At 58.9% G+C, this 12,374-nt stretch overlaps 2 protein-coding genes across 2 annotated transcripts; both read left to right on the top strand.

The window, feature by feature from the left end:
• Nucleotides 1-175: 175 nt before the first annotated feature.
• Nucleotides 176-3,808, top strand: SPBR_06442 (U3 small nucleolar RNA-associated protein 21; the record flags this gene model as incomplete). Its single annotated transcript, XM_040764698.1, has 3 exons — nt 176-301; nt 358-3,364; nt 3,441-3,808. 3 exons carry the CDS (start codon nt 176-178, stop codon nt 3,806-3,808), a joined length of 3,501 nt encoding a protein of 1,166 aa, XP_040616905.1.
• Nucleotides 3,809-5,995: 2,187 nt separating this feature from the next.
• Nucleotides 5,996-10,842, top strand: SPBR_06343 (actin cytoskeleton organization and biogenesis protein; the record flags this gene model as incomplete). Its single annotated transcript, XM_040764600.1, has 2 exons — nt 5,996-10,566; nt 10,653-10,842. The coding sequence occupies 2 exons, from the start codon at nt 5,996-5,998 to the stop codon at nt 10,840-10,842; spliced, it is 4,761 nt and encodes a 1,586-aa protein (XP_040616904.1).
• Between the last annotated feature and the right edge of the window lie 1,532 nt (nt 10,843-12,374).

The following is a 12,374-nucleotide window of genomic DNA, read 5'->3' as shown; positions in this document are numbered from 1 at the left end:
AAAAAAAGTTGGCGATCAGAGGAAGCGCAGGAAAAGCTTCACTACGAAAACATCAGGGCGACCGCCACGGCTGCGTAACTTTACCGCAAATTCACAAAAAATTGCCACAGATCCACGCCGCACATTACCACGTGTATGGCCATTCCTATCTGAACGACACCAACATCCGGCCGTCATGCCGCACTCTGAAAGCGGCGCGCCGCTGGTCAAGCGCCAGAAGCTGAGCACCGCCCCGGCCTCGTCCGCACAGCAACAGTCGTCTGCCATTGCCACGGGCTCCAACATCTTTGCACCGTTCAGGGTGAGTACCTCATAGCACCAGTTCAGCAATAGCTACCTTCTAACACTGCGTTTCAGACCGTCGGTCTCGTCTCGCCCACCGCCGTTCCTTTCACCTCTATCCCCCTCGGCAAGACGACGTTCCAGATCACCACGTCGGCCGGCCGCTGTCTCCAGACTTACGACCTGAAGCGCGGTCTCAACCTCGTTTTCGTCACCCGCCCGCAAACCCCGCGCCACATTACTGCAACGTACGCATGGAAGCACAAGGTGTACGCTGCCTGGGGCGGCAAGCAGGACGGTGACGAGGAGAATGAGGATGACGACGACGACGACGACGACGACGACGACGAAGACAGCAGCAACAATGGCAGCGATGCCGCACCCCCCAACACCTCACAGGGCGTCTGGATCTTCCAGCGTGGTCGCAAGGTCGGCGAGCTGCCCATGCCCCGCGACCTGACGGAGCCCATCCGACAGATCTCCATCTTTGGCGCCTGGATCGTCGGCCTTGCCCGCACCCGCATCGACGTGTGGAAGTCGACCACGCTGGAGCACTACACTACCCTTCAGCCCACCGCCACCACCCCCGGCAGCAACGAACTGACCGGCGGCATGTGCACCATGCCCACGTTCCTCAACAAGCTCTTTGTGGGCCGCGCCGACGGCTGGGTCGAAATCTGGAATGTCAGCTCGGGCAAGCTCGTCTACACCATCCTGCCGCCCCAGACCGCCAGCCCACCGGGCGGTGTCACCTGCCTTGAGCCTACGCCCGCTCTAGGGCTTCTGGCCATTGCCTACGCGGCCGGCCCGCTCGTTATCCACGACGTGCTGCGCGACCAACCGCTGATCCACGTCGAGGCCGGCACCGCCGGCGTCACGGCCGACGGCGAGAACGACGCGCCCGTCACGAGCATCTCGTTCCGCACGGACGGCCGCGGTGCAGGCCAGGACGGCCGTGTGGAAGGTGTCATGGCGACGGCGACGACGGCCAGCGGCGACGTGACCTTCTGGGACCTCAACAAGGGCGGCCGCATCATGGGCGTGCTGCGGAGTGCGCACAACCCGCCGTCGCGGGCGGCGGGCGGCGTGCGCGGCGGCATCAGCAAGATTGAGTTTTTGGCCGGCCAGCCCGTCATCCTCACGAGCGGTCTCGACAACTCGCTGCGCTCCTGGATCTTTGACGAGACGCCGTTCTCGCCCATTCCGCGCATCCTGCACACCCGCAGCGGCCACGCCGCGCCCGTCAACTGCCTCGCGTTCCTGCCGTCCGACTTTGACGGCGCCGACGCGGGCAACAAGTGGCTGCTCAGTGGCGGCCTCGACCGGAGCCTGTGGGGCTGGTCGCTGCGGCGCGACGGCCAGAGCAGCGAGCTGAGCCAGGGCAGCGTGCGCCAAAAGGCCAAGAAACTCGGCATCCTGTCGACGTCGGCACTGCGCCACGGCCCCACGACGACGCTCGAAGACTTGAAGGCGCCGCCCATCACCTGCATCGCCTCGTCGTTGAACCGCGACGGCGGCATTGGTGCCCTGCCTGGCAAGATGCCCATCTGGCTCAAGATTGGCGGCCCGCATGGCAACGGCGGCCACAAGAACAAGGCCGGCCGCGCCGGCGAGGGTCTGCGGCCTGGCGACACCGAGTCGAGCAGCATGACCGGCTGGGAGAGCGTGGTGACGGCGCACCGCGACGACGCCTATGCGCGCACGTGGTTCTGGGGCCGCAAGCGGGCCGGCCGCTGGCAGCTCTGCACGGGCGACAACCGCAACGTGTCGACTGTGGCCATCAGCCCCTGCGGCACGTTTGCGCTGGTCGGCTCAGAGGGCGGGTCCATCGACATGTACAACCTGCAGTCCGGCATCCACCGCCAGCGCTTCCCGTCACGCCTGACGCCCGCACAGGCGCGCCAGCTCAAGGTCCAGCAGCAGTTGCGGCAGGCAGACGGCGTGACACAGCTGCAGGCGACGGCCACCACGGGACATGGCACCTTTGCCGGTTTCCGCAGCCCCGGTGCCGGCCGGCACGCAGGCGCTGTCACAGGCGTCGTCGTCGACAATCTCAACAGCGTCGTGGTCTCGTGCTCGCTCGACGGCACCGTCAAGTTCTGGGACTTTTTGACAGGCCACCTCGTCGACCAGATCAACGAGTGGGGGGGCGTCCCCGTCACCGCCTGCCGCTACCACGCGGCCAACGACTTGCTGGCCTTTGCGTGTGGCGACAACACCATCCGCGTCGTGGATCTCGTCACGCGCAAGACCATTCGTGTGTTCCGCGCCGGCGCTGCGAACCCGCCTTCCAGCATCAACGACCTCTGCTTCTCCAGCGACGGCCGCTGGGTCGTTGCCGTCACGCAGGACGACGCGCGCTTGCGCGTCTGGGACCTGCCGACGAGTCACCTGATTGACTCTGTGCCGCTCGACCGCCCGGGCCGCGCCGTGGCCTTTTCGGGCACCGGCGAGTACCTGGCTGTGGCGCCGGACGGCGCGCTCGGTGTGCACCTGTGGACCAACAAGACGCTCTTCAAGCACGTACCGACGCGGCCCGTTGTGGAGGCGCCGACCGCCTCCACAACACGCAAGGCGCTGACGGACAAAAAGGGACGCAAGAAGGCCAAGGCTGTGGTGGCTGGCCCGACGGTGTCGGGCGAGGGCGGTGCCGGTCAGCTGGAGGGCGCCTTTGTCGACGATGGCCAAGGCGCCGACGGCGAGGACAGCGACGATATTTTGCCCGCCAAGACCCTAGACCAGCTGAGCGCTGACATGACGACGCTGAGCCTGGTGCCCAAGGCCCGCTGGCAGACGCTGCTGCACCTAGACCTGATCAAGCAGCGCAACCGGCCGCGCGAAGCGCCCAAGGTGCCCGAGAAGGCGCCCTTCTTCCTGGGCACCGTCGGCTCGGCCGAAGCAGAAAAGGCCGGCCTGGGTGCCGCCTACGCCAATGGCCAGAACCAGAGCCAGGCCGGAGCGGACGGCACGGACGGGAAAGACGGCAGTGCCGGCGACGCCCGCTCGCGCATTCTGACGCTCGACCTCACGCGCGCCCAGCAGGCCCTGACCCTCAAGCTCCACCAGGGCAAGACGGGCAATTGTACGTATCTACGAAACCTTCCACACCCCCCTGACTTGGGTACCCTGTTGACATTGTCCACTAACACCACCTCCAGTTGCCCCTTTTGTCGATCACTTGAAGAGCCTGCCGCCGGCACAGGCCGATCTGGAGCTGCGCTCCCTGGCCGCCGACGAGGGCGAGCTGGCCCTGTTTGTGCGTGCCATGACCAGCCGCCTGCGCGCCCGTCGCGACTATGAGCTGGTCCAGGCCTGGATGACCGTGTTCTTACGCCTCCACGGCAGCACGGCAGTCGAGGCGGCAGTTGGCGGCGGCGACGAAGATGGCAGCGAAAGCAACCTGGACGACTTTGCCGCAGCCCTTGCCGAGTGGCGCGTGGTCCAGGAGCAGGAGCGCAGCCGGCTGGACGCGTTGGTGGGCTACTGCGGTGGTGTTGTCGGCTTCCTGCGGAATCCACGAAGCTAGGAGAGGCCATGAAGGTGGCCGAAGCGCGCCGTCTGGCAAATCATCTTGCGAGTGATTTATATAGTTGCTGCGTTTTCCGGTGTACATTGGCGGACATAGGATATATATTGTGAATGGCATTTCATCTTCTGATGCATGTTTCCGAGCCATTTTCTTAAATGATGTGCTGTATGTTGTTTCTTCTATGCTCTTGCTGCTCTTATATGTACACGAGGTTGGCCATCCGACGGCTTTGTTATACTGCGGGCTCTACGGCGTACGTCGTGCGCACGACCTTCACTCGTCTCAAACCGGCAGGTGAGCACGTGTGCCTTTACCACTTGCAGGAGGGCGTGTCTACAGCGCCTTGGCCCCCTATGGCCGCCCCAAAAAGCCCCCCGTGCTCCCTCATCGCTCGCATGCAGTCTCGGTGACAGAACGAGGCAAGGCGATCGATCGGCCACAAAGACCCCCCTTGCGACCCGCGCAGGCGGTGTTCCAGTTCGTGGGGAACGCCGGTGCATGCACGTCATGGGCCATGAGGCTCTGACTATATTTCTGTGCACATGTGCGGAAGCCTATAGTCGACAACATCGTCGTCGCTTTGTTGGTGAGTGAGGACACTCCCCTGACGCGAACGAACGAGCGCTAGAGTCCGCTAGAAATGCCTGAAAAGCCCTGAAGAGCCGGAAGGCCTTCTGTAAGCACCCCACTGCTCAGTCGGTCATGCCACTGTCCCTTTGTCGGTGGTTTGGCCCCTCCTGACCTAGCCGACAGGCTCCTGCCGTCGTTTTCACTTTTCACTGGACAGCACCCCGTGCCTCGACTCTGCGCTTCCTATTCGCCACCGGCAGCGCTGCGCCCACTGAAGGAAAGCACCGGGTCTACTTAGCACCGTTTTTTGGCTCGCCGCATTAGCGCCAGCAGGGGCGCTCTTGCCTCTTAAAAGCTGCACCTGTCGTCATGTTGCATGCCAATTCCATGTAGACAATCAATCCGTCGGTGATCTGTGCGAGATCGCTTCAATTACACACGCAAGCCGCCTGTTACGAAGAAAATCAGAGATTATACTTTGTAACGGCGTTTCCCCTCCTCTCTTTCTGTTTCTGTATCTGTATCTGTTTCTTTTCTTTCCTTTTTTTTTGGTGCTCTTTCACTCTTCTCATCGGACGGTCCCGTGAATCACGCGACTCATTAGATGCACTGACACGTTCGCTCTTGCCCATCCATCCTTGTCCCGCGCTCCGGTCCACGGCCGCCGCCAATTCGTCCCTGTGCACCTGCCCGCGTTGGCATATCAGCCTCCTGCTTCTCTGGGCTTCTCTTGCTGTCTATATCGTCTACTCCCGAGCGCCTGCGTTCTTTCCTGTCCAATGTGCCGGTCCGCAGCCTCATGCAAGTACACGACAACGCTTCGCATACGGCCCTGCCGACCAATAACAGACCGACAAGAGACCAATAATACGTTCCTATCCTCTCTCGCCTTCGTCTCCTTTTGGTTCCCTGGGGCTCGCTCCCTGTCGTGTAATCTGCTTTGCTTTGGTAGGTGCCGAGAAACGGTGTGTTGTCATCCTAGTGTGTTCTCGTTTTTAATTCTTATATTTAGATATAGAAATAGCTTCAAGGACTCACAAGACCATGAGCTCCATCTTTTCCGAAGCTTCTACCTAGGTTCACGGTCTCAAAGATCTTGAGCGATCCTTATATGTAGCCCCAGGTCCATGGCCTAGCTTCACGTTACCAAAAAAAGCTCCATTCTTTTTTTTTGCCGCCGAGTGCTCTAGCTTCGCCCCGGGTCACTCTTGCCCTTTCGTTCTCGTGTTGCCTCTGCCCCTCGGCTCCTTTGTTCTTTCCTTCAGCAAGCATTCTCCTCCGGTCCCTCTTGCCCGCTTTTACTTCGAGGCTCTTTTCTAACGTACGGAAGACGAGGCGGTTGTCGAGACTGGTCGTTCCTTCTTCTTCCCCATTCCGACGTGCACCTTCCGCAACATCATCGCTACCCGATTTGGGAACGAAAAACCCCTGACAGTTGCCGACCGCTCTTTCCCTTTTCGCCGACTGTCCCCTGGTACGAGGAACACAGAGCGTCGCCATTGTCTCTAAACTCTCCCCATATTCTTTGTTTCTCATCCAAGACACAGCCCACCCACCTCGCATGCGGGTGGCCCAACGACCCTTACCCACGACTCACGTCAACCAAAGGACTGTATGTCGTCTCCAAACCCGCCAGCCGATCCCCCGGCGGACGCTGCAACAGCCCCCGGTCCCACATCGGAAACAACTTCTTCCGGCGACAGCAATGCCTCCGCAACAGGAGACTCCGGCAGGGGGCTCGGCGATGATTCTCTAGCCGACTTGGACAGTACTCCTGTTCCGCTCTCCTCGATCCCGCCTCTGCAGGTCGAGCCGGGTGCTGCTCACGTACCGCTATCTGCGCCGGCTGTTGCGTCAACTGGTCTGACTCCTGTGTCGGCACAAGGATTAGCAGCTTCAACTTCCGACAACGCAAGTGCTTCCCGACGTGTCGTCTCACCTCTCGTCAACCCGTCCAACGGCAGTGGGGGGCCTCCGCCACGGTCCGCCGCACAACCAACGCGCTCCCGGAGCAGAGTCAAGCGTCGCTTCAGCGGTAGCACCGCCCCGAGCAGCCAAAGCCCGAGCAGCGAGCGCAGCCATGCCCACCACAAGAAAGAAAAGGAAGAGGCCCGCAAGGCCCCTCTCGGTGTCATTGGCGTCTGCGCTCTCGACGCCAAGGCCCGCAGCAAGCCCAGTCGCAACATCTTGAACCGCCTGATTGCCAAAAACGAGTTTGACGTAGTCGTCTTTGGTGACAAGGTCATCCTCGACGAAGAGGTCGAGAACTGGCCTATTTGCGACTACCTCATCTCCTTCTACTCCGACGGCTTTCCGCTCGACAAGGCCATTGCCTACGTAAAGGCCCGCAAGCCCTTCTGTGTCAATGACGTGCCTCTCCAAAAGGTACTCTGGGACCGTCGCGCTTGTCTGCGCCTCCTCGACAAAGTCGGCGTACCCACTCCTCAGCGTCTCGAGGTCACGCGCGATGGTGGCCCGAGCATCCTCACCCCCGATATCGCTCGCCACGTCCGCGAGGTTGGCGGCGTAACCCTCGAGGCCACCGATCCCGCCAAGAACCCCGCGCCCCAGAAGGTCGTTCTGCTCGACAACGACGACGTGCTCAGCGTTGACGGCAAGCTCATCCGCAAACCTTTTGTCGAGAAGCCCATCAGTGGCGAGGACCACAACATTATCATCTACTTCCCTTCGTCGGCCGGCGGCGGCGCCCGAAAGCTCTTCCGCAAGATCGGCAACAAGAGCTCAGAGTACTTTGAGAACCTCAACATCCCGCGCGCCATCACGCAACCGACCGAGAGCTACATCTACGAAAAATTCATGCGCGTCGAGAACGCCGAGGACGTCAAGGCCTACACCGTCGGCCCTACCTACTGCCATGCCGAGACTCGCAAATCGCCCGTCGTCGACGGCATTGTGCGTCGCAACACCCACGGCAAGGAAGTGCGCTACGTGACGACGCTCAACAGCGAAGAAAAGGAAATGGCCAGCAAGATTTCGCTTACGTTTGGCCAATGTGTCTGCGGTTTCGACCTCCTGCGCGCCAGTGGCAAGAGCTACGTGATTGACGTCAACGGATGGAGTTTTGTGAAGGACAACGACGAGTACTACGACCAGTGTGCCAGCATCCTCAAGGACATGTTTGTCAAGGAGAAACTGCGCAAGGCCGCGGCTGCGGCGGCTGTTGCTGCTGCCGCCGCCGCCAACGCTGCTGCGGCCACTGCCGGCACGGCTTCGGCCAACAACACCTCCTCGCCGAGCACGGCCGGTGGTGCTCTCACGCCGCCCATGGGTGCACAGTCCGACGGCGCCGAGGCGATGACCGCAGAGCAAATGGCACTACAGCAACATCTTGTCAAAGACAAGGAAACGGCACAGGCCCATAAGCCGTCCATAATGTCCCCGTCTTCTGACAAGCAAGATCCTCAGGCACAGTCCCCCGATGCCAGTTCCACAGGTCCCACTAGCCCACGACAGTCTATTCCCGTGGGCACTACGCCCCCGCAACTCGAAGGACAAGCTGCCACCGCTGCTCCTGCTGCCGCGGACGCCATCGCTACGTCACTTGACAAGCCGGCCGCGGAGACTGGCCTTGGCCTCGCGGCCGGCAGCCTTCCGTCTACGGCCGCCTCGTCGCTCCCACATACGCCAAACTATGCTGACAACCCGCTGATCTTGGAAGACGACGAACCCGAGAAGCCTCCACCACCTCCGCCAGCCCACTCGTGGAAGCTCAAGGGTGTCGTTTCCGTCATCCGCCATGCTGATCGTACGCCGAAGCAAAAGTACAAGTTTACCTTTCACACGGAGCCGTTCATCGAGCTTCTCCGCGGCCACCAGGAGGAGGTTTTGCTCATCGGCGACGCTGCCCTTGCCAGTGTCGCCAACGCCGTTGATGTTGCTATTCGCGCAGGCATTGAGGACCGCGGAAAGCTCCTCGCACTTCGCAACGTGTTGGTCCGCAAGGGGTCATGGCCGGGGACCAAGGTGCAGATCAAGCCAATGTTCCGCAAGAAGAAGTCACCCGTTGAGGAGACTGTCTTCCCTCCTGTCGAGGAGCAGAGCGTCGCCGAGGACGTAACGCCGACCGGGACGTCGACCCTTCCGACGGTTCCATTTGGCGACATGGCCGATGCGAACTCGCCAGCCGACGATAGCATGACCCCCCGCATGCCACCGCGCCGCCATGACTCGTTGTCCGGTGTAACTATGTCCAAGTTCACCGCCGCCGAGAACAACTTTGTCCTCGACAAGCTGCAGCTCATTGTTAAGTGGGGCGGTGAGCCTACACACTCGGCCCGGTACCAGGCCCAGGAGCTGGGCGACAATATGCGCAACGACTACCAGCTGCTAAACCGCGACATTCTTGAAGAGGTTCACGTTTTCAGCAGCTCCGAGCGCCGCGTCACGACCAGTGCCCAGATTTGGGCATCGGCGTTTCTGGGAGAGAAAAATCTATCAGAGGACTTCATCACCATCCGCAAGGATCTTCTCGACGACTCGAACGCCGCCAAGGACGAGATGGACAAGGTCAAGAAGAAGCTGAAGGGTCTTTTGCGCAAAGACAATGAGCGCCCGCCCCAGTTTGCTTGGCCAGACAACATGCCAGAGCCGTCCGAGGTGCAGACCCGCGTCGTGCAGCTGATGAACTTTCACCGCCGCGTCATGAACTACAACTACGCCAAGCTCAAGGGGTCGTCTGAGAGCACGGGTGGTGGCTCGGGCCGCCTGAGTAACAGTGGCCAGAGCACCGCCGGCAGCCTGTCGGCGTCGCCCAGCTTTGATAAGTCTGGCCCGAGCGGCTCCATGAGCACGGCGGCCTCCAGCTCAACGACGGTAAACCTCGATGCCCCTGCGAACAACGCCACGGGCGGCTCTGGCGGAGCTGCTAATGGCAACGCCGACAATCGCACCAGCTCCTTCTCGCTGTCGAGCTCCATTGCACAGGCAAACGCTGTCAACGGTATCCAGGCGCGCTGGTGCAGTGGTGAAGACGCCGAGCTGTTCCGCGAGCGCTGGGACAAGCTGTTCGCCGAGTTCTGTGACCTCGAAAAGGTTGACCCCAGCAAGATCTCTGAGCTGTACGACACCATGAAATTCGACGCCCTCCACAACCGTGCATTCCTTGAGTGGGTGTTTACACCTCCGAAGCACATGCTCGAGGAGGAGGACTGGGTCGGTACCGGCGCCGCAAGCAGTAGTACGAATAGCGGTTCGAGTGGCAGTGGTGGCCTGACGTCCAACCCCGGCTCACAAGGCCCGAAGAGCAGCCCCGTCATTGATGATCGCAAATCACATGACGAAGGCCGGCCATCGACCGCGAGTAGCGGTACGAGCCGGACGACTGACAAGGATCTGGCCATTGGCAAAGAGGGAAAGTCGGATGGGAGCAATGGGAGTGGGAGTGGAAGTGGCAATGCCTCGGCGATCAACGGTAATAACAGCCAACACAAGCCGAGTGTTAAGCGTATCTTCCGCCGGCGCTCGTGGATGGCTGGTCTCCGCCACACAATCGAGCCGCCACCGGCAGAGCAGTACTTCCACCTATATAAAGGAACCAACAGTCCGACCAAGGCCAAGACCGACGCCCGCTTCGAGCCTCTGCGCGAGCTGTACCAGCTGGCCAAGGTGTTGTTCGACTTCATCTGCCCTCAGGAGTACGGCATTTCCGACAGCGAGAAGCTGGAGATTGGACTTCTGACCTCGTTACCGCTCCTCAAGGAGATTGTACAAGATCTCGAGGAGATGCAGGCCTCAGACGAAGTCAAGTCATTCTTCTACTTTACCAAGGAGTCACATATCTACACGCTCCTCAACACCATCCTCGAGGGCGGCATTGAGACCAAGATCACCCGAGCCAGCATCCCTGAGCTGGACTACTTGTCACAGATCTGCTTCGAACTCTACGAGTCGGAAACAAGCCACCCCAAGGTCGAGTCGACGCCTGAGGGCGCCGATGCGGACGGCGGTTGTAGCAGTGGCGAATGCCACGACAGCGACAGCGCTGTCGAATCGTCCACCTACCAGTACAGCATCCGAATTACCATCAGTCCTGGCTGTCACGTCTACGACCCTCTTGATGTGCAGCTGGACAGCCGGCATACGATCAGCTGTGCCCCGCGCCGCAGCTTAACGTCCCACAACGACTGGAAGACGGTTGTTGAGACTCTGCGCGGGCGATTCCATCAGTAAGTTACACCCCGGGGTTGCCGCACGGTTCCAGTCCCAATCTCAGGTCGAGCCATATCCTAACAGTTTCCCTCTCGCCCCACAGAGTCAAACTGCCCAAGTCCTTCTTGGCCGTCAATCTGTCCGACGCCTTCACATTCCAAGAGAAGCAAACCGGCGACGGCGATGCCCAGGAGAACAAAGACGGTCTCGAGATGAAGCAGGTACATAAGGCAGCCAAGACAGCGGCCGCACCGGAAGCCGAGACACCCACAGCCGAGAACGGCAATGCCTAATCCGTGCCCGACGTAAAAGTGACCATCCGACAAATGTCGCAGCTCATCAGGCCTCTTGAGGTTACATAAAATCTCCGAGCTCAAGACGACAAATCCCAGCTATCCGAGATTTGATAGCGTATGGGCCTGGTCGCTTTTGTTCTTTGGTCGAAACACGGTCACTTTCTGCTCGTACGAATGTGGGTCGTATGGGCTGAGTTGAAAGTTGAGGCACCCCGGTGTCCGGGTGCGAACCTATTGGCTGGAAATGATGATGCCGGGTGGAAAACGGAGGATGTCAGCAAAAAGAAAAGAAGAAAAAAAAAAGAAATAATGAGCGAATGAGAAATGAGAATACCAAATGACAAATGCAAGGCACATGTTTCGCCTTGCTTCGTCGGCCTCGAACTTGCCCGGAAGCTGGACCGGTGGCTGTCAGTGGCTCCCGGTACAATGGGCCATGGGACCCGTACGCATGGAAAAGGAGAGAAAAAGAAAAGACAGAAGAAGAAAGAAACGGCTCAGACCTCGGAATTTAAGGGCAATGATTGCCCTAGGTCGCAGCGCCGGTGGTTTTGGTGGAGTCATTCCAAGACATGCATCTTTTCAGCCCCCAGAGGCATCAATTGTTTCCCTTTGCCCTACCAATGGGCAGCGACTATTGCATCATCCACCAACAACGCCAACCCAGCCGAAAGGAAAAACGACATTTCAGTTTAAAATAACAGCCACGTCGAAGGACAGATAAGTAGAGAGGAGGATGCCAGAAAGGAGAGGGATTTCTTTTTTTCGGTACATTTTGATAAGGGTTCTTGTGTGTTTTGTGTTTGTGTTTTATATTATTAGAATTAAGAACCGACACCGGTTTAGAAGGTCACGTACTAAATGGAGGTCTTTTTGTTATTTAAAGCAAAGATAATGTGTATTTTGGCATGGATCATATTTTGATTCCTCAAAAATAAAAAGTGCAGTGTTTGTTGTGAAATAAACAGTTCATTTTCATTTTCAAGAAAAAGTCCTGCCCTCCCTAAGTATGAACACTCCCAACTAAAAATTAACATGAAATGAAAAGCATAACTGCCAGCCAGGTCGACTAAAATCCTTTGACAAAAAATAGGTGCTTAGTCTCGGCCGAGATTATGAAATCTGACCAGTCGACATCCCTACATGTGAATGTTGGTTTCCAACCTACACCGGCTGTTTCAGGCCACGATCATGTGGTGATGGACGGCACTTAAACCAGTTGAAGCTGCTGAATCTAGACTGTCTTGACTGTATAATGAGGAAAGGGAGGGTATATCTGCAATTCGACCGAACCACAGTCGACTAACATTCAGCTTGCGGGCCTCTTCGAGTTTTGAGTTGCTTTATCTTTTCCTCCCACTGCTTTGGATGAACGCGGCAGGTTTGATAATCCCAGGCACCAGATCCCCAGATAACTGATTGCGGGTGCAAGCCCGCGCCTTATTTAGTGTTGAGGACTTGGCATATGTTGTAAAATCAAAAGAGATAGAGAGAGGGCGAGAGAGAATAAGAAAAAAGTCACAGGTAAA

This window comes from Sporothrix brasiliensis (assembly GCF_000820605.1).
Source record: "Sporothrix brasiliensis 5110 chromosome Unknown Cont20, whole genome shotgun sequence".
Taxonomy (NCBI): Eukaryota; Fungi; Ascomycota; class Sordariomycetes; order Ophiostomatales; family Ophiostomataceae; genus Sporothrix; species Sporothrix brasiliensis.
The sequence above is the reverse complement of the archived record's forward strand: the minus strand, read 5'-3'. Positions and strand labels throughout refer to the sequence as shown.